Source organism: Phoenix dactylifera, chromosome 2 (genome assembly GCF_051530095.1).
Source record: "Phoenix dactylifera cultivar Ajwa chromosome 2, Ajwa_hap1_PhDact_Kaust_v1.1, whole genome shotgun sequence".
Lineage (NCBI taxonomy): Eukaryota > Viridiplantae > Streptophyta > Magnoliopsida > Arecales > Arecaceae > Phoenix > Phoenix dactylifera.
The window spans coordinates 49,008,644-49,034,319 of record NC_143191.1 but is presented as its reverse complement, the minus strand read 5'-3'; the positions used below and the strand labels follow the sequence as shown (position 1 = coordinate 49,034,319).

The following is a 25,676-nucleotide window of genomic DNA, read 5'->3' as shown; positions in this document are numbered from 1 at the left end:
ATGGATAAGCAAGACACCTATTAATTTTTTTCCAATGAAAAAAAAAAATTAAAATGATCCTTGATCCTGTATCCAAGTTAAAAATATTTTTTTTTAATTTCAATGCAGTATGTCATGTTCCATCTTAACATGAAGACATGCAAGCAGCCAGCAAACCCACTGGTTACTGCTTTAACCTTTGATTGTCTATGACACATTAATTCTCCCAAGTATATGAAAGTATATGATACAACTCTATCAGCATTATGAAAAGGCCTGCTACTCTAACAATACTTCTTTCAGAAATGTACTTCTTTCAGAAATGTAACAGATTTACATGTTGATCAAAAAAATGGAGGAGTGCGAGACCAGCAGCCCAAACATCATCATCTAATACAGATTCTTCAGGAGAATGACTAATACCTCCTTGACAGCGAACAAAAAACATGCCAACCTGCTTTTATACGATGAGCCAGTCAAACATGGGGGCAAAGACCATTAAATTGTTAAGTATAGTGCATGAGGTATCTGACCTTCGTTAAATGAGACATTGCCATAGCATCGTGTCCTGCTCCACTCATTAGGATAGGCACGTCACTGTGAATGTCACCTAGCATCTTCCCCAGAGCTGAACTTGTTGCGTGTTTTAGCTGCAGACTTAATCCCGAGTCACAGTGGGCTGCGTCTGCATTATGCTAAAATGATAAATGTGTCATATAGTTTATCCAGTAAAGGTATCAATACTGAAATTTGAATAGAAGACTGTAGTCCGACTGTAGTCCCACACCTTATGCTCAATGGTACAATTAACCATCCTCTCCTCACATTTTCGATAAACCTGGTTAGAAAATTCAGATACCACTAATTCTCTTGCCTCATCATCTATTGCTCTTATATCCACAGTAAAATTTACCTGCAAAATGTTTTTTTTAAAAGAAATATATAAACATGCATGAGGAAGTAACCAAATAACATGGTCAGATTCGTGGAATATTTTCTTTTATGCAAAACAGCCGCATGGTGAACCAATACCTGGCCAGGAATGACATTGCTTGCACTTGGCCAGCAAGATATCTCTCCAACTGTGCACACCAATCCTGCAAAAGATTCCTTTCCGAAGAATCCACAATGTTCATCATAAGCCAAGAACTTATCAGGATATTTACAAAGAGACTCCACAGTTACAACAAGTTCAGCAGCAGCAGCCATTGGATCTTGGCGCATTAACATTGGAACTGTGCCAGCATGCCCTTGGGCACCACTTACTTCAACCTAGAGAGTGACTGCAGGTAAACTCAGTGGCTTCTTTAAGGCATTCTGATAAAGATCTAAACTTATGGATTGCTTAAAGAATCATCTTGCAAAGCTCAAGTATTTACTCTTTAAAAAACAAAAATACATGCTGCTGTAATAGGCATCATTCAACCTTTAATGCATCTTCGGGAAAATAATTAGATTCTTATCTGGCATTGATTTTTTAATCGTAAAAACCAGTTACCGGGCTCACAATCCAATATGAATCCAGGGGGAAGAATTTCTACACTCATGTTGAGATAATATATCTCAAGAGGCAGGAAAGTCGTAAATTCAGTTGAGTGTCATAACCTGCACTTAGTGTCTTTTGACAGGGAAACCTAAAGCCGAGTGCTGATGCTCATGGCTGATGTAAGCAGAACACTTTGTTTTTTTGGATCCCATTAGTATAATTTCATGTTTAAATCTTCAGAATTTTTGAGTCAGGATACCAGAATCTGGAAAACTGAAATGTCCAGTTAATTATCCTCTCCAGTTTGGCGAAGCATAGATTCATGTGCTGAAAGTTTTTAAGCATAGATTTATGTGTTGAAAATCCTCATCCAAAATCCATGTGATTTAGCTAAGGGAATGGTTCTTCCATTTAGCTAAGAAATTTCAGAAACCACCATTACTAACAGAAATAACATGATCTTCCAGATGACTTTGATTCTTCCTGGGAATTTTGGAACAAAAGCCAAAGACTGTTCTCCCTTTTCGAAACTCTTGTCCATCGTATGCCATTATAATCAACTCCTCCACATTAAGAGTGGCGCAAATGTCGAGATCTGTGCAGCTTGCTGGTCATCTATTTTTGAAAAAAAAATGTAATTTTTTAGTATGCTAGTATCTTTTTTCATGTTACCATTGCTGCACATTGTGCAAACTGTAAGTTTACCCAAAACATTAATTATTTCAATTTTAAAACATCCAAAAGATTATCCTGATATATCAGCTAGCTGCTAGTGTTTTATACCAGTTTCTAAATATCCATGAAGGCTGCATATTTATCCAGAAGCAACCGCTCCAGTTTAATAATAGTTACTCATGAAAGCAATTTCAAATGCAACAATTCCCACTACAGAGATAACAATTATCTAAGAAATGATCTAATTATCAATTTCACATTCTTAGGATGCTATAACTTTGCATTCGACACATTTATATCCAAAGCAATGTTTTAATAAATGCCCTAGAAATTGCTTGCTACTACTAGCTATAACAAATAGTTATGTTTCTATAGCTTTCCATATGATAGGATGTGCTACGCTTACAGACCTTTAATCTCGTCTGTCCAGCAATCCCTTTCACAACACCAAGGGGGTAACCAAGTGTTTCCAGTACAGGTCCTTGTTCAATGTGCACCTATGCCATATCATGGGTTATAAGCATATTTAGATTTTGTCAAGGTCAACAGGAACAGCCATATTAGAAGTATCATACCTCAACATAACCCCAGACTGATCTTGGTTCATACTTGACCCAAACAAGGCTTTCATCAGTAGCATCAAAAGAATTTTCTCTAAGAACATCTTGCACTGTAATGCCGCTGTATACGTTCCATCTATTAAACAAACAGGAAGAAATAATCTAGCATATGGAATGAGATGGTGATGTTTAGAAAAACAACCTTTTATCAGATATTTGTAATGTTGTTGGAGGTAGAATACCAGCTATAGCAGCACTTCCTAGAAAGGTAGATTGAAACCTAACGCCCTCCTCATCGCTGAATGCGATAACCTGAAAGTTGTCCGCAGAGTTACAGCAATAAGAATTAATAAGAATCGCGTGATGTAAGTATACACACAAACCTAGGGGTAAGATTTATAACGTTTCAACATTTCAAACATCAGATCAAGCATCAAAATAAAAGAAACAGGGTGGACATGAACATTTGTCTATTATTTACGGAATGGTGGGACCCAAAATCCTGTATGGCACCTGCCAGTGAAGCTTTCAAGGGTTACGTTGGAATCTGGTCATGTGACCACCATTGCATGCAATAAGTCTGGCCTCAAGACATAAAGCAAATGCTTCAAAATCAAGGGGAAAAAACTATAGACTGATCTAATCTATCATTTATGTAGCCAGAACAATGGAGATTGGCGGGGGGGGGGGGGGGGGGGGGGGGAGGGGAACAGAGGTTGGCTGGACAATCTGGAATCAAGAAAGTAAAGTGGCAAGTAATTGCTTCCAAATCAAGAGACTGATTGATAGATGTCAATAATAAGAGCCTAGCCCTTTGATCAACTTAATGTGGCTGCCCAAGATCAACTTGTTACCCTTTATGTTGAAAAGTTCCAAATAATTGTTGGAGAAAAGTATTGCTGTTGTATTCATACTGGGAATAGTTTGTACCATAACCACCTATTACCTTTCCCACTAGCTCTATGCATCAATCAACTAATAATCTACCTGACAATAGAAGGAGAGGAGATAATATCTTCCATTCAGGCAGTCCCTTCAAAATCTGCAGTAACACAATTTGTCGAATTTCCATACCCTTCAAAATGCATGCAACAAGAATTTCCGCAAGGTTCTAGTACTGTTTCAAGTTTTAGAATAATTGTTAGGTCTTAGACATAAGATCCTAGATAAGTACACTAAGTTTTCCTATGGAAATTTGTCTTTCTTTCATTCTTTCTTCCTTTCCCACTCCTTGCTCTGTTTTTCCACTTCCTAAACATGTATGTCCTGAACTATTCACTCATCTTGCTCATAAAGTCCAAACGCATAAAACTCAGGAGAAGGCGAAAAAGATTGATAATTGAATTCAGAGAATGCAGCTGTGCTCTCTCTCAAGCTAAAAACCATTCATATTATCATGTACAAAGCCATCTAAAGTTTAAGGCAATCATATAAATTCATGTTATCTATAACTTGGTCACTTGGTCATATCATAAACATGTTGTCCCAAGGAAAGAACAGTTAAGAATTATGCAGAGATCATTAGCAACACATTCTGCATAAGTCTGATTGACGGCCATATATAAGTTATCATCAAAATCAATGATTAACTACATAAGAGTGATCACTAAAATGAAAAATGTGTTTCTTACATCCAAGGAGGATTGTGAAAAATGGAGTGTACCAGTTTTGAGTCAGTCTGGGCTGGGATCATGTCACTAAGCAATCCATATCTGATTCATATAAAAAAACAGGCCATTTTTTTGATCCAGTTGTTAGTGGGCAAAGTAATTCACAGGATGGCTGTGGATTAGAAGCAGGTAAATCCAATACAATTGCAGGCTCAAATGTTGGGATGCTAAGTCCTGATATCTGGTTAATATAGACTAAAAGATGTGTCACTTGAGTTTGCACTTTATTTACAAAAAAAAAAAAAAGAGGAGTAAAAACACTAACCTCTACTGGCCTATAAAGTTTCTCCAACTTCCCTTTGACCTTCAAAACCTTCAAAGCAGAGATTGCACAAACTATACCCAATGACCCATCATACTTTCCAGCATCAACAACAGTGTCCTGTTTAGACCACAAATTGTTAAGGCTACATGAACCAAGTTATCTTGATTAGAAAGATCAATCTTGAGACATTACCAAATGAGATCCAATTAATAACGTCTCTGCAGTTGCATTAATTGCATTGGTTCGACCATGTAGGTTGCCCATTTGGTCCACCCACCTGAAGGTCAACATACGTTTTCAATCAATTACATTGAAATAATTCATGGAAGAAAGATGAAAAACAAACATACGTTTTCAACCCAGCATCCTGCATCCAGCTCATAATAAGATCTGTAGCTCTTATAGAGCCTGGACTTAAGAATGTTCTTTCAAGATAACCATCAGCATCAGATATCTGTACAGAATGACCAAAGTAGCCATTAGGAGGGAAAGAATGTTTCTTGAAGCACCAATATAACAAATTAGAAATTCATACCATTAAGCTTAGTAAGAATATTGCACAAAAAAGTGAGTACTCAGTATTACACAATAAGAGTGTAATCCAAATAACAAGAAATTTTAAGTCAACTAGTTCCGAAATGCCTGATATATTTTTGCAAACAAAAAACTGTAAATGAGAGACAAGGTGGACTGTAGACAGATAGACTTAAATCTTCATTAGAGTTTCTAGCCCCTCAATTATTTAAACTCAGATTATTGGTTCTTTGGATCTGTAATGCATGGTCAAGCTTCATATTTTTCAGTTTCTTCTTCTTGGTGCTTACATAGTTTTGCATCTGATAACACAACAACTTTGGCTCACAATTTTACTTTCCAGGACTTTAGTACTGAGAAAAATGATCATACCTCGCACCAACTCAATCATGCTTCTCTTGCATTTAGAATGAGGCTAGTATTTGAAATTTTCATTCTAATCGATGCCCTCGATGATTTTTTTCTCAAGAAAAAAAAAAGAAAATCCTTCCCCAGGATTTAAATGAGTTTATTAGGAAAAAATACTTAAACCTTGTTGGTTTCTCTAAAGATCCAAGTCTTTGTGCCTGCAACCAGACATCCTCAGGAAAATTATGGCGGTGCTATCAGCCAAAGATTTAAATTGAAACTTAGCAAGCATTCCTAAAATAGTTAGCATATCTCCTTTATAAGCTTAGACTATTACTGCTTGGATGTCATTTCTAATACCTCAAAATGGAATTGAACACCTGAGTAACTATCATGTTATGATCCTACATGAGCAAGAATGAGACCCTGAATTCAGTACAACTAAAACTAAATTTAAGATGCTTAAACAGGATCCGATTTCCGTGCAAGATTTTCACAGGGAAAACCACTTAAGCACTTAAAAACCAAGATGTGTTCCAATTAAGCAGCCATGAAAACCTTCAATAAACTCTTAAAACCATTACCCAAAATCAAAATTGTGACACCTAAATATAATAATCAATGCATTGAGAAGCCTTGAGAGCAACTCAGTGGAACAAAGATATTCTTCACTAAGCTACTCTAGCAGCATGTATGTTGTACAAGTACTAAACATTGCTAGATCGACAAGAAATTTTATGCATGTGGTTGCATCAGATTAGCACTCTTTGGGTCCAGCACCTTGTCATTGCCCCCAGAATGTCCAAAGTTCACAGGCACTTTTCACACAAAACCTAAATTAAAAAAAAAATCCTGTAAATGTGATGATCATTTTGTCTTCCAGTCTTATATCCCGAGGACATGATAAAGTATTTACCATTAAGCTGCCAATATAATGTGAAAACTGAAACAAAAAAAATAAAAAGAGAAAGAAAGCAAGCAAAAATTTAGCCTTCCCTGTACATATAAACAGAAAAAATATGTTATTTTACTAATAAGCATATAAAATGTACTCAATACAACAACATAATAGAGCATAGCCAAAAAAATAATATTTCTAGTAACAGTATTAGTAAAATTATATTAATTTCGATATTTCAGAAGCTATATTTATACCATACACTGGCATTCGTGACCCACAAGAAGTAATTTCCGTATTATCATACATTTCACCAACATCTATTTTCTTATCCATTCATGTAGCTTATAAAGGGCCCTACCTAATCAAAATGTTCTGCTCCATAAACTAGTTCATATTAATTCAAAAAAGAAATGATTAACCATCATAAGGCTACAGGAGCATGTTAAAAATTTGAAGTTTATGAACCTATAAAAAATTAATTAAAATCAAAATTAATGCATACCCCTTCTCAAAGTTTCAAAGGTAGCTACCATACTCATCTAGCAAAAAAACAAAATTTCTAAGAACCATCTTTATCCAAGTTCTCTTGTTCAACATTGAACCAACATCAAGCAATACCAAGATTCTTAGAAAAAAAATTGTGAAAAACAGAAAAAATACAGTAAGATTTCACACCACGGGATTCAATAACTGATTACAATCTAATATCTCCATCTTATATAAAACAGAAAAAAGAAAAATTGGACAAAAACGAAATGGTTTTCCGAACCTTTCCTAGCTGATTAATTCTAGACACTGCCTCGTCCCTCAGAATCTCTCGAAACAGCTCGTCTCCTCCATCTTCTCCACTTCCCACCTCCAAACCTTCTTACAGCGAAATCTTTCTCGTATGATTAAGATAATGGGAAAAATCGCATAAAATTTGGGGGGAAATCCAAGAAAGCACTGAGCAAGTACCCGAGAATAAAAGGGATGCGAGAAGGATCGAAACAGAGAAAATTAGAGCTTTGCGGCCATCAACAAGGGAGAAAGGTGAGAGCTTTGGGGGAAGCGAAGCCATGGCCCCTGCTCCACTGTGCACCGCCACGAAGAGATCATGCGTCGGGGGAAAAAATGTAGACCAAGATTTCGTGTTTCCCATGTTCCGTCAGACCACATTATGGTATACACTCAGTGATAAGCCCTACCCGCTTGATCAGTAATGGGACGTAGAAAACAATAATTTCTCTTAACTAAAATAAACCTGAGGTGCACGTTATTGCCTTCCGTAATAAACTGCAACTCTCTCGAAGCTGGCTTGCAAAAGGGCGCATAGATATTTATATGCGGACACTCGATCGGCCTCCTGCGATTCCGGAGGCGAATCGCAACCGCCAGATGGTCTCGACTGCCGTGATGTGGACGGCAGATTGGAAGGTCGCAGAGTAAATTATATGCCGCAGGAGTGGAAGATGAGGAAATTATATGCGTAGGAACAGTGGGGACGGAGGAATCTCAGCGAACAAATAAAATATTATGCGATAGATTCTACGGCGACGTGACTCGTGCCAGAGATTGGTATGGGATCAATTGATTACGTTAGGCCATAAAATGTTAATTATGTTCATGGACCCTTTAGATGGTGGGTGAATATACATGGAATCAAGGAAAGGATGATAGAATGCATGCATGCTTGGACAGCATGTTGGATGTATATGTGAATAAAAGATTAAGAATCCAGTGTGTTGGCAAAAGCATAAGAACAAGAATCCAATGGTGCACTGTAATGTTGCATTGGTGACAAAGATTCAAATAGCTTTATGGTCATGGACTCCGAGTGGGACTAAGCTAGCCAACATGGCGGTGATCCGGAAAATACCGTGCATAAAATCAAATTTTATAGGTTAAATGCATGCATGTGACATTTGATCAAGTATAGGGATATTATTGAGGTTGGAGCTATAAATTTTATGTAAAGAAGGTGAAAAATTTGTATTGAACATATGATTTGAACTGCCTTATTCTATTCGTAGCAATGATGTGCTTTATATACAAGTTGAGCTCGAGATATAGTAGAATACAATAATAAAATATTATGATTATAGAAAAAATATCACTACCAGAAAACACGCGTATAGTGACGGGAAATTAGTGACGGACCGTTATCAGTTACTATTTGTGACGGATTAGTGACCGACAGAAATTTGGTCACCGTGGTGTAAACTTAGTGACCGTTTAGTGACAGACCGGTCACAGAATGCGCGGGTAGGATGGGCGCCAAACCTTAGTGACCATCATAGTGACGGGGTATCTGTCAGCAATATGATAACCAAAATTGCAACCAGACAGTGACAAATGCAGCCGTCACAAATATAGTAACCCTAGTATTTATAAATTTTTAAAAGATTATTTTTGGCAGTAACAGATTATTGACAAAAATTTCTGTCACCAAATTTAATTTTTAATTCCAAAAATATTAAAAATATTATTTTTGAGTAAACCTAAATTAAAAGAAAAAATAAAAGGAGGAATATCCAAAATGAAACTAAGTGTGCCCGCCGTTCCGCCCAAATTTCTTCGATAATCCAAATTCCAATCGCTCTCTATAAAACTCAAATTTCTTCTTCTCATTTTAAAATCTCATGGTGTCGGCCATGACCCATTTGCACCCCTATTGCAAGTTTTCTGCTTTATAGAATTTTTTTACCATACTTTATAGTTCAAAAATATTTTTGCCTTGCAAGTCCCATCCAATCAGCCTTATAAATAAAAAAAAAATTTGATATGAAATTTGGCTTGCAAACCGATTTAACCCAAATCACGATTTAGCCCAAATCAGCCTATATACAATTTGGCTTGCAAACCGACTTAAATACCAAAACCCTAACCTTTCCCTTCCCTTCCCTTCCCGTCCCTCGCTGAGAGCAGCCGCCCCCCCCCCCCACTCCCTCGCCCCCCCTCCCTCGCTGAGAGCCGTCGCCGCCCTCCCTCGCTGAGAGCCGTCGCCGCACCCCCTCGCTGAGAGCCGCCGCCGCACCCCCCTCCCTCGCTGAGAGCCGCCGCTGCCTCCCCTCCCTCGCTGAGAGCCGCCGCCGCCGGCCCCCCTCCCTCGCTGAGAGCCGTCGCCGCCCTCCCTCGCTGAGAGCCGTCGCCGCCCTCCCTCGCTGAGAGCCGCCGCCGCACCCCCCCTCCCTCGCTGAGAGCCGCCGCTGCCTCCCCTCCCTCGCTGAGAGCCGCCGCCGCCGGCCCCCCTCCCTCGCTGAGAGCCGCCGCCGCCGCCGCCCCCGCCCCCCCTTTTCCCTCGCTGAGAGCCTGATAGCCGCCTCCTCTCGGTGTCGTCGCCTCTTCAACGACCGGCCGGCGGCTCTTCGCGTCCTTCTCCCCCGGACGGCAACCTCCGCGGCTCCGGTCACCGACTCACAGTCACCGGTAAGAGTTTTCTCCTCCTCCTCCTCCTCTTCAAGCTCGATCCCGGTAGATTTTGCCCAAGCCCGGAGAGAGAAAGAGAGAGAGAGAGAGAGAGGTGGTGGGGCAGCGAGACAGCTCGGAACAGTGGGAGAGTGGGGAGTGGGGACAGTGGTTTTGTTTTGGGTGGAGACGGGAGACAGAGAAAGAGAGGAGGGATTTTTTTTTTTTGCTAAAATAGACGAAAGAAACTTTGATATATCTGAGTAGCTGCTTTTATTATGATACTTGGACACATCACTTGGTTGGGTAAATCATGATACGGGCACTGTGTCGAATTTACTGTTGCTAAAATAGACAAAAATAATGTTGTACTTGAGGAGCTCCTTAATATTATGCATTTTTATTCTGACACATTTGTTAGTTCTACCAATGGTTTGCATATATTTAGACTGCTTCACTGATTATTGTTGTAATTTTGAGGGTTGATGGGTTGGGATTATGTAAAGTTCATGGATTTTAATTTTTTCGTCATGTTATTCATTTTTACAATCATTGTTCATCTGCAAGGAATAATGGAAAGTGGTGGAAAGTGGTGTTGCTTCATGGTTGTGAGTTATTTCCAGTGTGCAATCAAGAAACTGGTCAAAAAGCTTGCTAAGAAGTACCATGCTTTCCTAGCATCAGAGGCGATCATGTATATTCACATTTGTTCTATGTGAAGCAGATAGTATTCCATATGTAAATTTGGATGATTTGACTTGTATTCCTTGTCTTTGTAAAGATTAAATGCTTTTTGAATATTGCTGGTATTAGATGAATGAACAGATAACTTGTAAAGGTTAATTCCTTATGTTCAGCTTTTTGTAAAGATTGAATGCCTTCTTAATGTCAATGATGCTGGGACAAGATTGAATGACTTATTTTTGTCATGCTTATGATAACTTCTCATCTTCATAAATATCATACCAGTTTTTGTTTCTTTTACATTTTTTACGATCTTGCCTTTCGTGTTTTTAATGGTTCGGTTTTTCTTATGTTGTTTTCTTTTTTTATCATCTCTCTAATATTTTCTAGGCTTTCTTATGTTGTTTTATTTTTTTGATTTTTAGAGGAACTATGTCAGTTGATCGTAATTGGATGTACCACCGACTTAGTAAAAATGGTTATATAAGAGCTGAGTTCTGTGATGGAGTTAAAGGGTTCCTTGAGTTTGCATTTACTCAGTTAGAGTATTGTAGTGGTGATAAGATTAGATGCCCTTGTATAAGATGTGACAACCAAAAATTTCTTAACCGTGATACGGTCAATGTTCATCTGTTGAGAAAGGGGTTTACACCGAGATATTCAACATGGTTTGCACATGGGGAGTTACTTGGTGCAGTTGCTCCTGTAAGTACAAGTACAGTAGAAGCATCCACATCAATGGATGTTGGTTGTGAACATGGTCAGCAATATAGAACCATGGTGATGGAAGCTATGGGTCCAGAAGAGGAACTTCATTTGAGAAGTGCATTTGAAGTTAATCATGAGGAAGAGCCAAACAAGGATGCTGCAGATTTTTATTCTTTGTTGAAAGATGCAGAAGTACCTTTGTGGGAAGGGTGTAAAAAACACTCTAAGTTATCTGCTATTAGTCAATTATTAAATTGCAAGTCTGAATTTAATATGAGTATATCTTGCTATGATCGAATCATGAAAATAGTGAAGAATATGTTGCCGGAAAGTGAGAAGCTGCCCTCTGATTTCTATCAATCAAAGAAGATGCTTCGGAAGTTGGGGTTGGAGTATACAAGTATTGATGTTTGTGAGAATAATTGTATGCTATTCTATAAGGAAACAGAGAATTTGATTGAGTGTACTATTTGTGGTCATCCTCGTTATAAACTCAGAAGAAATGATGGTGGTGGTAGAAGAAAAGATGTTCCTTATAGAAGGTTGCGATATCTTCCAATAACACCAAGACTTCAGAGGCTTTTTATGTCAAGCAGAACGGCTGAACTCATGTCATGGCATGTGAAGGGAGGTGATTCAGATGAGATGGTGCATCCTGCTTGTGGGGAGGCTTGGAAGCACTTTGACCGCATTCATCCATCCTTTTCTACCGAGCCTCGTAATATTAGACTTGGGTTATGTACGGATGGATTTAACCCCTTTAGCCAATCAGCTCGTCCTTATTCTTGTTGGCCAGTTTTCGTAACAGTTTACAATCTTCCACCATCAATATGTATGAAACGACCCTACATTTTTCTAAGTTTAGTCATTTCTGGACCTAAGAGCCCTGGCAAAAGTATTGATGTCTTGCTTAGGCCTTTGATTGATGAACTTAAAATATTATGGGAAGTAGGGGTCACCACTTATGACATCTTTAGAAAAGAGAATTTTCAAATGAAGGCAGTTTTATTATGGACTATCAATGATTTTCCTGCATATGGCATGCTTTCAGGATGGAGTACGCATGGAAAGTTGGCCTGCCCATATTGTATGGAGAACTCAAAAACATTTACACTACAACATGGTGGGAAGACTTCTTTTTTTGACTGCCATCGTCAATTCTTGCCCATGGACCATGCATACAGATACCAAGTTGATAGTTTCTTCAATGGTAGAATAGAGACAGACCCCCCACCTCGTCGACTGTCTGGTGAGGAGTTGAAAAATAGGATCTCTGCTTTGCCTAATATAACTTTTGGTTTGAAAGCTCCTAAGCACACCATTCCTGGATTCGGTAAAGATCATAATTGGGTGAAAAGGAGCATATTTTGGGAGTTGCCCTATTGGCATACACTACTTATTCGACATAATTTAGATGTCATGCATATTGTTCGGAATGTGTTTCTCAATATATTTTACACTTGTATGGATGTAAAAGGGAAGACTAAAGATAATGTGAAAGCAAGGCAAGATTTGGAGTTGTATTGCAAGCGTCCTAAGTTGAGGATTCAATTTGTTAATGGAAAGCTAGTTAAGCCTCCAGCTTTCTATGTATTGTCCAAAGACCAAGCAATGGAGGTCTGCGAGTGGGTGAAAGGGTTAAGACTGCCTGATGGATATGCTTCAAACATATCGAAGTGTGTTAACCTTTTGGAAAACCTTCTGCAAGGCATTTGACTACTCAGGAGTTTAATGCTGCTGAGTTATATGTTCTTCTTAATTGTGTGGAGGTTCAACCTTTTGGAAAGTAAGTTACACAAGTACTTAATTATAATCATGCTTAAAAATGCATATGGAGTACAATATATGTGATTATAGCTTTTGTCTTGTAGGTATTTTGATGATTATATCCGGCAATCTTGTCCAAATATAAGCCAAATTGATTTGGAAAGACGACGCGAAATGGAGTTTCCGGCTTGGTTTAGATCATATGTGAGCTGTAAATTCATAAATATAATAATAAATTAGACTTTCACTTGATTTATTCTTACGATATTATTTTTATCATGCTAGGTTAATGACAGTAAAAATCATGTTGATGGGCGCTTAAAGGACCTATCATATGGCCCTGGGAATAAAGTTAAATGTTATAAAGGCTACTTTGTGAATGGGTACAGATTTCACACCAAAGAATATGGAAAGGATAAAAGAACCTTCAACAGTGGTGTGTGCATTAAGGGAAGCAGTTACAATGACTTTGAGAGTGACTATTATGGGATGTTGGTTGACATTATCGAGTTAGACTATTTTGGGATTGGTAATAAAGTAGTGTTATTCAAATGTGACTGGTATGACAGAGATAAGGGTATGAAAGTGCATCCTCAACATGGCCTCGTTGAGATCAATTACAAACTAAGACTTCCAACCAATGATCCGTTTGTATTAGCTCAACAAGCACATCAGGTGTTCTATACTGGTTACCCAGGTAAGAAGAAGAATCGAAGATTGTGGTGGGCAGTAATTAAGACAAAAGCTAGAGGTAGGTTCCTTCCTAGTGGGACAGAAGAAAATTTTTCTGATTTTTATCAAGAAGAAAACTACAGGATTCCTACCCCAATCTCGATGACAGATGAGCTTGATGACCCAGACATTTTGGTTGGTGTTAATAGAGATGCAGAAGATATTGATGCAGCAGAAATTGAGTTGACAACTAACCAAATGGAAGAGGATCTTGAGGATGAAGAAGAAGATTTTGAAGATGAACAAACTGAGGAAGAGGAGCATGAGGCTGAGGAAGATTAAAATACAACATGCATATTTATGAATGCTAAAATAACTAATTTTAGACTTATAAATTATAGTTGTGCAGACATGAGAAAGAGCAAAGGGAAAGCAACAGGTCCACTGATTGTTCTTTACTTTGATTGAATTTGTTGACATTTACATTGTGAAATAACTATAACTTTTTATTGTTGTGCAGTTATGGCCAAGAAAAAAGGGAAAGCAATAGGTAATGGAAAAGCAGCTTTAATACTGGCTGCTACTCAAGTTCTTCCTCAACCTCCTAGGTTGCCTGAGCGTGTCGAGGAATGTCATGATGATGATGATTACATTCCTGATGGGGACATGATTGAAGAGTTGGATGCAAATGAAGAAATAAATGATGAAGAAATGAATGGTGCAGTGCAAAATCATGAGGATACAATGAATGAGGATCAGATGAATGATGAACTTGGAATTGATCCAAGACAGAGCAATGGCCCAGAACCAACCCTTAAAGCCCCTGTTGATGCAAATGGAAAAGTGATTGTTAGGTGCAAAAGAGGAATGTATGAAAATATCACTTTCTTATATCACTAATTTGAATTTATGTGTTTGTTGCATTTAAAGTATTTAATTTATTTTCTAATGAATATTTTTTAAATTGCAGGTTTCTTGATTATGAGGTCCGTCACAAAGCTGTTGCTATCATGCGCCAATTTTTTAATGGTCCGTGGTTGTCATGGAGGGAGGTCCCTACACATGCTAAAGTTGGAATGTGGAACAAATTTGAGGTGATGTAATTAATTTATATTTCTTATCATTAACTTTTGCCCTTAACAAATAGTAAGTCTGATTACTTGCGATCTATATATTGTTAGGAGATACACACAATTCTTCCAGGACAATTGCATCATGTGCATGAAGTTTGGAACAAGCATTGTCAGCGACGATTGACAACCTCATTAAGGAAGGTCAGAAGCCAAAAGCTTCTGGAAGCAAAAGGAGATTTAAACAAAGCCCGTGATAAACCCCCTAATTGGATCTCTAGAGAAAATTGGAATAAGCTAATTGATATTTGGATCTCCCCAAAATGGAAGAAGAAATCAGAAGCCAACAAAAATAATAGAAACACCATGAAGAACGGTAGCATCTCTAAACACTGTGGAGGATCAATCACATTTGTCAATCATGACGAACGATTGGTACATATCTTTATTCAATTAGATTTCTATAATAATTTTTATATTATTGTTCAGTCATCTTAAATTAGCCCATTATATGTTAATGAATTTTTTCTTTTCTCTTTTGTAGAAATTAAAGTTAGGCAGGGAGCCAACAATAGTTGAATCTTTTAATCGGACGCATAAGACAAAGCAAGGCATGGGAGGATATGTAGATAAGAGAAGTGAAGCTGTCATGGTAAGTATAATTTTTTTATGATTCATAAATATTATTGAGCTTGCTCATGTTTATCTCTTGTTTGATCCACCATAATGTTTTTTTCTTCTTTTAAATCAACTGGCAGGCAAAGTATTCAGCTGAATACTCCAAAAAATATGGTGATGCCTCCACCTCAGATGCTCCTCCACGTGAGTATGACTTGTGGTTTGAGGCAACTGGTGTCCCAACTCATGGCCATGTCTATGGCTTTAGTCCCCTAGAGGATCTCACTGGAATTATTGGGCAATCATCATCTGCTTCCACCTCTACAAGTCAAGCTCCAGAGCTGTACACTCATGAAGACCTTCTACGTATTCTTGAGCAGGAAAAGAAAAAATGGCAAGAGGAGGTTCTTCAAAAGATGAGAGAAGAGATTGGCTTTGGACCAAGGCATGCAGATCGGGGGAGTAATGGTGATTCTGGTTCTGCTGATCATGCTTCATTATAATTGTTTTTGCCTTAGATGATAGGTCTTTGCATTCCTAGGAGGAATAAAATCTCTGTTGATCTTTATGACATATTTTTAGACTTTGATTTTGATGGATTCAGGACATGTTGATGCCAATTTTGAATGACATTTAAAATGACTTTTGCGTAATGTTGAATGCCTTTGCTATTAATGATATTATTGTTATTATTATTATGTGCCAATCAATGTACCAAATGTACCAGGTTATTAGATTGTGATCGGTGACCAAATTTTGGTTACTAAATTGTTTACCAACTATTGTGACGAGCAGTCATAAACTTAGTGACAGGATTTTGGTCAATAAAAATTGATTTTGTTCAGCGCGTTTGTAACCAATTAGTGACCGTAAACTTATCACTAGGTCAGTGACGGGATTAATGACAAATGTAGTGACAAAATGTGTGACCATGTCTGTGACGACTAAATCTGTCACTAAAGGTCGTGACAGATTAGTGACCAAACTTGTGACCGCATTCTGTGACAAAATCAGTGACCAAGTTGCCTTCGTCACTAACTCCGCAACTGGATAGTGACGGGAAATACATAATTTCTTAAATATTTAATTCTTGAATTTGTAACGGCTTAGTGACGGCGGTTCTGTCACGGAGGTTAGTGACGGGAATCGCCGCCGTCACGGAGAATTTAGCGACGCGTGTTTTTGTAACGAAGTCAGTGACGGGAGCTCCGGTCACAAATTCCATATTAGTAACCGGAAACACGGTATAGTGACGGGAATCTCCGTTACTATACGCGTGTTTTCTGGTAGTGTATTAAGGATTAGATATAGTATAATATAATAGCAAATTTTTATAATTTGATACAAATACTAATTTTGAATATGACAATCAGATCCTATAAATTTTGAAGATTGATCTGAGATATTATACCAAAATTATGCATGCAATATATGGCAACTATGATATAATATCAACATTGTGCATGCAATATGTGGCAATTATGATTTCCAATATCGTATATACTATAATAGACGAGGTTGTGTATGATTCTAAGCTATAATAAAGGGGAAGGGGGTGCTTGAGTGTGGACAACAAGAATTATATCTTCGTGGGAAAAAAGGATTCATCTTCTTTCTTGGATGATGCAATAGTTTCTTTGAGATTTATGCAGATAGATCAATAAAAGAGTATGGAATACTTCAAGATCTACATGGAAAGCGATCCAATGGCCGATGTCACGAAAGAAGATCGATCATTCTTTCGTGCAAAAGATAAATCCGAACCGAGTATGGAAGCATCCCTCCTCTCATAACAAATTAATTCAACCACGCCGAGCTTCTCCACACTGCCTGCATTGATATGTTTCAGAGACACTATTCTTTCCCCAATGTACCATATTTTGTCTGTAAGAGATTTTTGAAATTTGAATAGAATAGTTACGAAACCGTCTCTCATTTAAACTGATCCTTGAAGATTTGCCTGTTGAAGAACTTAACGAACGATGGTTCAAAACTGTCTTGAATAGGGAAACGTTGGTCTCCAACGTTTCTCTAAGTGAAGCCTATAAAAGGCCACACCGAGAGGGAGAGAAAAGGGGGTTCTCTCATTTTCTCATTTCTGATTTCAAAGCTTTGTTTTTTCACGGTTTCACATGTAGAGAGTCTTTCAAGCTCTGTTTTCTTCCATTTATCTATGCTCTTTTCATCACCCACCAACTTATCATGTACGAGCATACAGAAAAGTTCCTGCCGAGTTCAAGATAATTTGTAGTACTGTGTACGTCTGCAAATTCAATGGTCTGTTGTATCTTAGGAAGGATCGTCAGAACCCGGTGCACAAAGGAGGCGAATCTCTTTTAAAGATAGTGACTACGCGCCTCAGACCGACCTACAGGTACTATTTAACTTATTTTTTTTATTGTGGATCGAAAGAAAATGATACTAAAGAGTTACGCATTGGAACTAGTTGTTTCAGTGAAATTAAATTATTTGTGGATTATTTGAGTTTTGTTCCAGCAAATATTCCAACATTTTTGAAAGAGATTCCTTTTCGAAACACAAAGATGGACAAATTTAAAAACTCATTAAACGATATCCTGACACATGAGCCATTTGACGGAAAGAATTTTGTTAGATGACAAACAAAGATGGAGTCTTGGTTAGACACATTAGATTTATATTATGTGGTTTCAAATGATCCTTCAACTAAGGACCCAATGGATCATGAACCCGGCAGATCAGCTGCTAAATACAAATTTAAAAGAGATGATCGTCTGTACAAAAGTTTGATACTTAGTGCACTAAATTTTAACTTATACGACATCTACTTTAGAGCTAAAGGTATAACTAAGACATTGTGGGATGAACTTGAGTCGAAATATAGTAAAGAAACCAAATCAAAAGAAAAGTTCGTCATAGGAGAATAACTTTTTTACAAAATGGTAGATCACAAATCAATAATTGATCAAGCACATAAAGTTCAAAATATAATGGCGAAGATCATCGCAATGGATATCCCCATTGATGAGAGAATTCAGGTGGCAACCCTCATAAAAAAAGTTTCCATCTTTCTGGACGAATGTTAAAGTCTCTTGAAACATAAAAGACACACCCTTTCTTTGGATCAAGTACTAGTGTCCCATCAAATAAAAGAAAAATATAAGATAACCATAAACAGAACTTGGATAATGACTCAAAAGTTAGTGCAAAGGAAAACTTAGTAGAAATAAAGAAAACTAACTTTTCAAGGAATAAACATAAGAAACACTTTAAGAAGCCAAAACTGAAAATTCAAAAGGAATAGAGCAAGAGAACATGTTATGTCAGTGAAAAACCAGGACACTATTCCAAATAATGTAGACATACAAAGGACAAGGTCAAGGAGCAAGGAGACAAAGTGACTCCTCATACAAACAAGATAACTAGTTCTGGCTCTGTTGGAACCAAGGATAGGTTAGTAATCTTGAAATTTGAGTTAAATCTGGCATACAATCCAACCGAATAGTGGATTGACACAGAAGCTATTATCCATATTTGTTCTGATATTTTCTCTTTTTCTTTCTACCAGGAGGTTAAAGAGAGAACTATGACCATGGGGCAACTCCAGTGTTGCACAAGTGATTGGAGAAGGAGAAGTAAAATTAAAGTTCACATCTGAAAAATTTCTTACTCTCCATAACATGTAATATGTGCCAGATGTTCGCAAGAATCTTGTTAGTGGTTTCCTTTTGAGTCAGTTAGGTTTTAAATTTGTGTTTGAATCAAACAAGATTGTAATTACCAAAGGTGGGACATTTGTAGGGAGAGGTTATGTTGCTGATGGGTTATTTAAATTAAATATATTACCATGCAACAGTGTGAATGAAAATATTTTTTCTCTACTTATTATGCATATCGACTCTTTAGAGATGTGGCATAGTAGACTTGGACACGTGAATAATACCCTTAAAAGAATGATGAATTTAAATTTAATTCCTAATAATAATTTAGAGAAGAACAACAAATGCGAAATTTGAGTTCAAGCTAAACAACCTAGCAAACCATTTAAATCAATACGTAGAAGTTCTAACCTACTTGATTTAATACATAGTAATATTTGCGAGATGAGCGGTATTTTGATGAGAGGAGGAAAAGGGTACTTTATTACCTTTATAGATGATGTGTTAAAATATTGCTATATATACTTAATAAAAACTAAGGATGAAGCCTTAGAAAAATTTAAAATTTATAAATCAGAGATTGAAAATCAAACCCAAAAAATAATAAAAAGACTCAGGTGAGACAGAGAAGAAAAATATAGTTCAACAGAATTTGAGAAATTATGTGTGGAACATAGGATTATACATGAGACTACTGCCTCTTATACTTCTTAATCAAATGAAGTTGCTGAAAGAAAAAATAAAACTTTTGAGGATGATAGTGTTATTTTGATGATTAACACAACCATTGAGGAAATATCTAATTAAATACTACAAGTTAACATGATACATCATTACTGAGTTCGACACTCTCGATACATTAGAAGAATGAGATCAAGATGTCTTTCAATGATTAACAATGAGATAAAATTTGCGATAGAAAAGGGATAGTGAATTCTAAATTCTAATCCAGCAAAGTTTCAAGTGAAACGTACTCTTAAGGGCACAATAGTAATTTTTATTGTTAAGAGTATGTAGCACTACCATGGCATACATTCAAAATTGCTTGAACTATATTTCATTGATTGTATGGATGTATCTAACCTTAAGATGTAGCAAAGTGTGGAATGAGTCGACTCCAAGAAAGGTGGAGTCGATCCCGGCACATCATGGAACCATCAGGCACACCTCTGCGAAAATGGCACGGATGAACAGTAGTGGAGTCGACCCCAAGCATGCTTAGGTCGACCCCATCTTCAAGCCTCAAGAAAACAAGTCTCTGAAATTTACTGAGAGGGCTGACCCCAAGCTTCCTTGAGTCGACCCCAGATGGAGCCGATCCCAGGAATGCTTGAGTCGACCCTAATGGAGTCGACCCCAACTGAACATGAGTCGACCCCAAGGCTGTGTCGTTCAAAACTGTGTCTCTGGAATCCCTAAAAGGGTCGACCCTAATGGAACTTGAGTCGACCACACTGTACCTTGAGTCGACCCCAAAAAGTGTTGAGTCGATCCTAGTGAAAAACAGCTGAAATATAAGGTTCTGTGTTTTCTGAGAGGGCCGACCCCAATGTAGCAGGAGTCGACCCCAGTGAAAGTTGGGTCGACCCTAGTGAAAGTTGAGTCGACCCCAAGTATGATGAACAGTGGTTTGAGTCGACCCCAGGAAAGTTTGGGTCGACCCCAGCACGGGCAGAAGCATAACGGCTAGTTCTGCAGAAGTACTTTTTGACCTCCCAACAGCAAGTAACGGCTAGTTTTTGAAATCTAACCAATGGGAGGTGTCCAATGGATGAGGAAAACTATTTAAAGTGACACTATTCATCAGAGAAGACATCCTTTTTGCAAAATATCAAAGCTTACACAAGAAAGATAAGAGCCCTAATTTTCTTCATCCAAGTGCTTCATTCAAAGTGCCAAAAGGAAGTGATTGAGCAGATTCCAAGAAACATTAAGAGCTCCATCAACCCTTGAAGAGTGAAGCAATCTTGACAAAGAAGAGAGAAGTCTCATCAAAGCGATAACTATATTCTAAACTCTTCTTAGTAGCTCATAGTTGTTATAATTGCTCATCTAGGAGTTTCATCTTTCTTCTTGTTCTTAATCACCTTATAAAGGTTTGTTGGTGAGCCCGTAAAACCAACAGTGTAGGTTTGTTGGTGAACCCATAAAACCAACTATCAAGGTTTGTTGGTGAGCCCGTAAAACCAACATAGGTTTTTGGTGATCTCGGAAAACCAAAGTGTAAAGGTTTTTGGATTGTGAGCCCGGAAAATAATCCAACTATAATCCACGGGATTATAGTGAATTCCCAAGGGGTCGCTTGGGGAGTGGACGTAGGTGCTTGGGAGAGCACCGAACCACTATACTTCTTGTGTGTTTGAATTGTGTATTGTTTTAACTTCACTCACTCATCAATTGACTCAATTAAGGTAATAAAAATTTAGAGAAACCAATTCACCCCCCCCTCTTGGCTTGTCACCTTGGGCAACAACTTTTGTTGATATGATTAACTCCATGCTTACTAGTTTTGATCTTTTCAACGAAGCTCTAAGTTTAGCATGTAAAATACTTAACCATATACCATTTAAAGATAACCAAAAAACACCATATGAGTTATGGTAGGGTAGAAAATCTAGTCTAAAATATTTCAAAGTTTGGGGTTGCCTTGCGAAAGTTAAAATTAACTCTAGCAAAATGACTAAATTGTCTCCTAAGACTTTTGATGCAGTTTTTATAGGGTACACAGAAAATAATAATGCATACCGATTCTTGGTAGTATGATCAGATGTACCTGACATCACACCGAACAATATTAAAAAATCGGATGATATAGTATTTTTTTGAGAATGCATTCCCTATGAAAGAAAAGAAAAAGTTAAAAATAGAAGAATCCTCTAAATCACAAAATGATAACACTGAAATAGAACCTAATGTTCAACTTAGAAGGAGCAAGAGACCTAGGATAGAGAAAAACCTAGGAGATGACTTTTAGACATTCCTTGTTGAAGATGAACCTTTGACATATGTTGAAGCGATGAAATCTAGTGATGCACCTTTATGGGAGGAAGCCATTAAAGTGAGATAGAATCAATCCTTTCACACAATACATGGGTGTTAACCGACTTACCTCCAGGGTCTAGACCACTCGGATGCAAATGGATCTTTAAAAGAAAACAAAATCTTGATAAATCCATTGAAAAATACGAAGCTAGATTAGTTGTTAAAAGTTTTAGTCAAAGAAAAAGAATGGACTATTTTGACACTTATTCGCCAATCACCAGGATAACTACAGTTCGAGTGCTTATAGTATTGGCAGCATCATATAAACTTGAAATCCATCAGATGGATGTGAAAACTGTCTTTCTTATTGGCGAGTTAGACCAAAAAAATTTATATGGAGCAGCCAGAAGATTTTGTAGCTTCTGGTCAAGAGATAAACTGTGTAAGCTAGTTAAATCTTTATATGGGTTAAAACAAGCTCATAGACAGTGGCATAAAAAGTCTGACCAAGTCATTTTATCAATGGCTTTACCATTTGTGACTTCGATAAATGTGTATATTGAAAAATATTTGATAAGTCTATTATTATCCTATATTTATACGTAGATGATATTTTAATTTTTGGTAATTAATATGTCACAATTTTAGCAAAAGTAACCCCGATAAGATATATGGGGATGCAATAGAAAGGCTTCTTAAATATTTGAAGGGTACTATTAACTACAAGATATATTATTCTAGTTTTTCCACTGTACTAGAACGGTATAGTGATGTTAACTGGATCTCCTATTCCGAAGACACTAAGGCCACTAGTGAATTTGTTTTTATACTACGTGATGGTGCAGTCGCTTAGAAATCTTCCAAACAGACCTTGATTATTAGATCCACCATGAAGGCTGAGATGGTAGCCTTAGAGTTAGTTGGTGGAGAAGCAGATTGACTTAGGGGTCTGTTATCAAATATTTCCATGATGGATAAGCCTATTCCTGCTATCCTAATTAACTATGATAATCAGGCGACTATAGCAAAAGTAAAAAATAAAAATCACAACTCGAAATTGTCTAGGCACATTGAGCTTTAATATAAAATTTTAAAGAAGCTCACCTCTACTGAAGTTATAACTTCAAGTTATATCAAATCAGTGGAGAACTTGGTAAATCATCTGACCAAGGGCTTGTCGAGAGGACAAGTTCAATATGCTTCGAGGGGGATGGATCTAAGGCCTATTTTTGTGTCACCGTCATCGGCAACCCAACCCATCCGACTGGAGATCCTAAGACATAGGTTCAATGGGATAAACAAGCTGATCGAGTGGCTGGTAGGAGCACCAAATTTAAAGTGAACTTAGTTCACTACCTATCTCTATGGAGTAGGTGCTCAACTGTACTAGATAGGATATCAAGGTTATTATAGCAGAGTATAAAGATGCACTATACCCTTGGAGATATCATTAATATGAGTGTGACTGTGGGGCCGTAGTCACATAGAGAATTAGGGCTTATTCTCTAAGAGACACTCACAAAATAAGATACCCGTGCACGGCCATAATGCGCTACCTCGATCACATGCAGGGTCAACTCTTAATTGTTCGGTATTCTCAAAATCTATATATAAAGTCCAAGTTCAAGATTTTGTTCACTTCGGACCAGTGTGGATGGCGAAATACAAATAGATGAAGGTTTAAGTCTGAAAGACACCTTTCATCAAAAGCTAAGTGTACTAATTGTTCGTATTTTGAATTTTTAAAGTTCTGTCATTTTCAAAATTATCTTAAAAATTTCCGAAAGTTCAAAAATGGTGGGGAACGTAAGAGGTTTTTGAAATTTGAAAATAATGGTTATGAAACCATCTCTTATTTAGACTGATCCTTGAAGATTTGCCTGTTGAAGAGCTCAACGGACGACAGCCATCAAAACTGTCTTGAATAGGAAACGTTGGAGACCAATGTTTCTCTAGGTGAAACCTATAAAAGGCCACACCGAGAGGGAGAGAAAAAGGGGTTCTCTCATTTTCTCATTTTTGATTTCAAAACTTTGTTTCTTCACAGTTTCACGTGTAGAGAGCTTTCAAGCTCTTTTTTCGCCCTTTTATTTATACTCTCTTTATTGCCCACCAGATTATCGTGTATGAGTATACAGAAAAGTCTCTGCCGAGTTCAAAACAATTTGTAATACTGTGCACGTCTGCAAATTCAACGGTCCGTTGTTTCTTTGGGAGGGATCGCCAGAATCCAGTACACATAAAGTCTCTTTCAAAGACAGTGACTACATCCCTCGGACCGATCTACAGGTACTATTTAACTTATTTATTTTATTGTGGATTGAAAGAAAACAACGTCGAAAATGTACGCATTAGAACTGGTTGTTTCAGTAAAATTAAATTATTTGTGGATTATTTGAGTTCTTTTGAGGAAAATATTCCGATACTATCTTCTTATTTTTGGGTTTTGGAGATGGCCCAAGTTGGGCGTTCAATTTTGAGAGCTATTTAAGGCGGTTTTATTCAGTTCAGTCATTCTGCTCTATTAAAATATATACAAGACAGAAAAATAAAAAAAAGAGAAAAAAATAATTTTATTTCTCTGCTTTGTCACATTCGGTACATCTCATAATTATATATATTCTTATACAGACTCAATAAAAAAATAATATAGGTTGATGTAGAATCATGCTAACAAAAAAAAAAATATTCACTGATATAAGTTGTTATGTGATCCCTAAAATTACTCAAACAAAATCATGCTGATAAAGAAAAATAATACCGACCAATACAGGATCACGCTAATAAAAGAAAATAATATGGCCTGATACAAGTTGTTACGTGATTTCTAAAATTATTCTAACATGCTCTAAGGCCTCTTTGACAGGTATTATTAACACATACTTTAATTGTATAGATTCAGATTATTTAATCAAATATTATTTATTCTAATGGCGAGAATAACGTAGAATATATTTAATTTGATGCCACCTTTTGTCTTGCACGCTTCTTACCATGTTACTCAGATTGTTGTAACTTTTGGATGTCTCAGAGGGTACCTTTTTTTTTCTTGTATCCGGTACTACGAGAAGTTTTCAAACTCCAATGTACCACAGATGTGTCCTCTTGATATAAAGGGAGGCATAGCCTCCAATTTTGTTACTAGGGGAAGAAGGTATTTACAGGAGGGAATACATAGGGGGAGGTAAAGAATTTTAACAGAGTATCTGCTTTGGATCTGAAACAGGGGAAGAGTTCAGCAAAAATAAAAGACCTCAGGTGCTCCAACTTAGTGAAGTGGTAACAGGATAGAGCCAGAACAGGGCTTCAAAGATTTACTGCTCTCCCAGCATGATAATTTACAGATTTAGTGTACCTTAAAATTTACTGCTATCTTAAAATTGAGTTAGTAGCATTTTGTGACATTTAAATAAGTAATTATTTTCATAAAAAAAATCGATATTTTTTTTATTGAAAATGAAAAATAATATACTTCATTTTATTATTTATGATATTTTCAAAAAGGTTTAGTGTTTAGAATAACTGAGAACATCGCTTTCTATGAATTCCTATAACATATATAATTTACTTACAAGATTTCTAAAAAAAAAATACATAATTGGTATTTTTTTTATTTATGCTACAAACAAAGGGCAGTGTATAATATAAATCCACATGACCTAAAGTATGCTGTTTAATATAAAAAAGTTTATCAACATTTCTATTAATATTTATATTTTATTTTTTTAAATA

At 37.0% G+C, this 25,676-nt stretch overlaps 3 protein-coding genes across 5 annotated transcripts; 2 read left to right on the top strand and 1 right to left on the bottom strand.

Moving 5' to 3' along the window:
* Positions 1-67: 67 nt before the first annotated feature.
* AAH (allantoate amidohydrolase) lies at positions 68-7,616 on the bottom strand. Of its 3 annotated transcripts, none has more exons than XR_005511016.3 (12): positions 7,376-7,579; positions 7,188-7,282; positions 4,986-5,089; positions 4,828-4,912; positions 4,636-4,752; positions 2,903-3,012; positions 2,716-2,821; positions 2,551-2,637; positions 1,012-1,251; positions 767-892; positions 513-664; positions 68-433 (listed from the first exon to the last, which is right to left on the bottom strand). XR_005511016.3 is itself a non-coding variant. In XM_026810017.4 (12 exons), the coding sequence occupies exons 1-12, from the start codon at positions 7,557-7,559 to the stop codon at positions 296-298; spliced, it is 1,554 nt and encodes a 517-aa protein (XP_026665818.3). In that variant the 5' UTR covers positions 7,560-7,616; the 3' UTR covers positions 68-295. The 3 variants fall into 3 exon arrangements, 2 of the variants coding, with proteins under 2 accessions (XP_026665818.3, XP_038980554.2); XM_026810017.4 differs by having other exon boundaries at positions 513-674; positions 7,376-7,616; XM_039124626.2 differs by lacking the exons at positions 2,551-2,637; positions 2,716-2,821; positions 2,903-3,012 and having other exon boundaries at positions 513-674.
* Positions 7,617-10,921: 3,305 nt separating this feature from the next.
* LOC148714874 (uncharacterized) lies at positions 10,922-13,978 on the top strand. The gene is made up of 4 exons (XM_088714716.2): positions 10,922-12,814; positions 12,922-12,983; positions 13,069-13,168; positions 13,250-13,978. The coding sequence occupies exons 1-4, from the start codon at positions 10,922-10,924 to the stop codon at positions 13,976-13,978; spliced, it is 2,784 nt and encodes a 927-aa protein (XP_088570842.2).
* A 296-nt stretch (positions 13,979-14,274) lies between these two features.
* On the top strand, positions 14,275-16,016 carry LOC148714873 (uncharacterized). The gene is made up of 4 exons (XM_089929126.1): positions 14,275-14,730; positions 14,818-15,141; positions 15,251-15,358; positions 15,465-16,016. Exons 1-4 carry the CDS (start codon positions 14,647-14,649, stop codon positions 15,825-15,827), a joined length of 879 nt encoding a protein of 292 aa, XP_089785252.1. The 5' UTR covers positions 14,275-14,646; the 3' UTR covers positions 15,828-16,016.
* Positions 16,017-25,676: the final 9,660 nt, after the last annotated feature.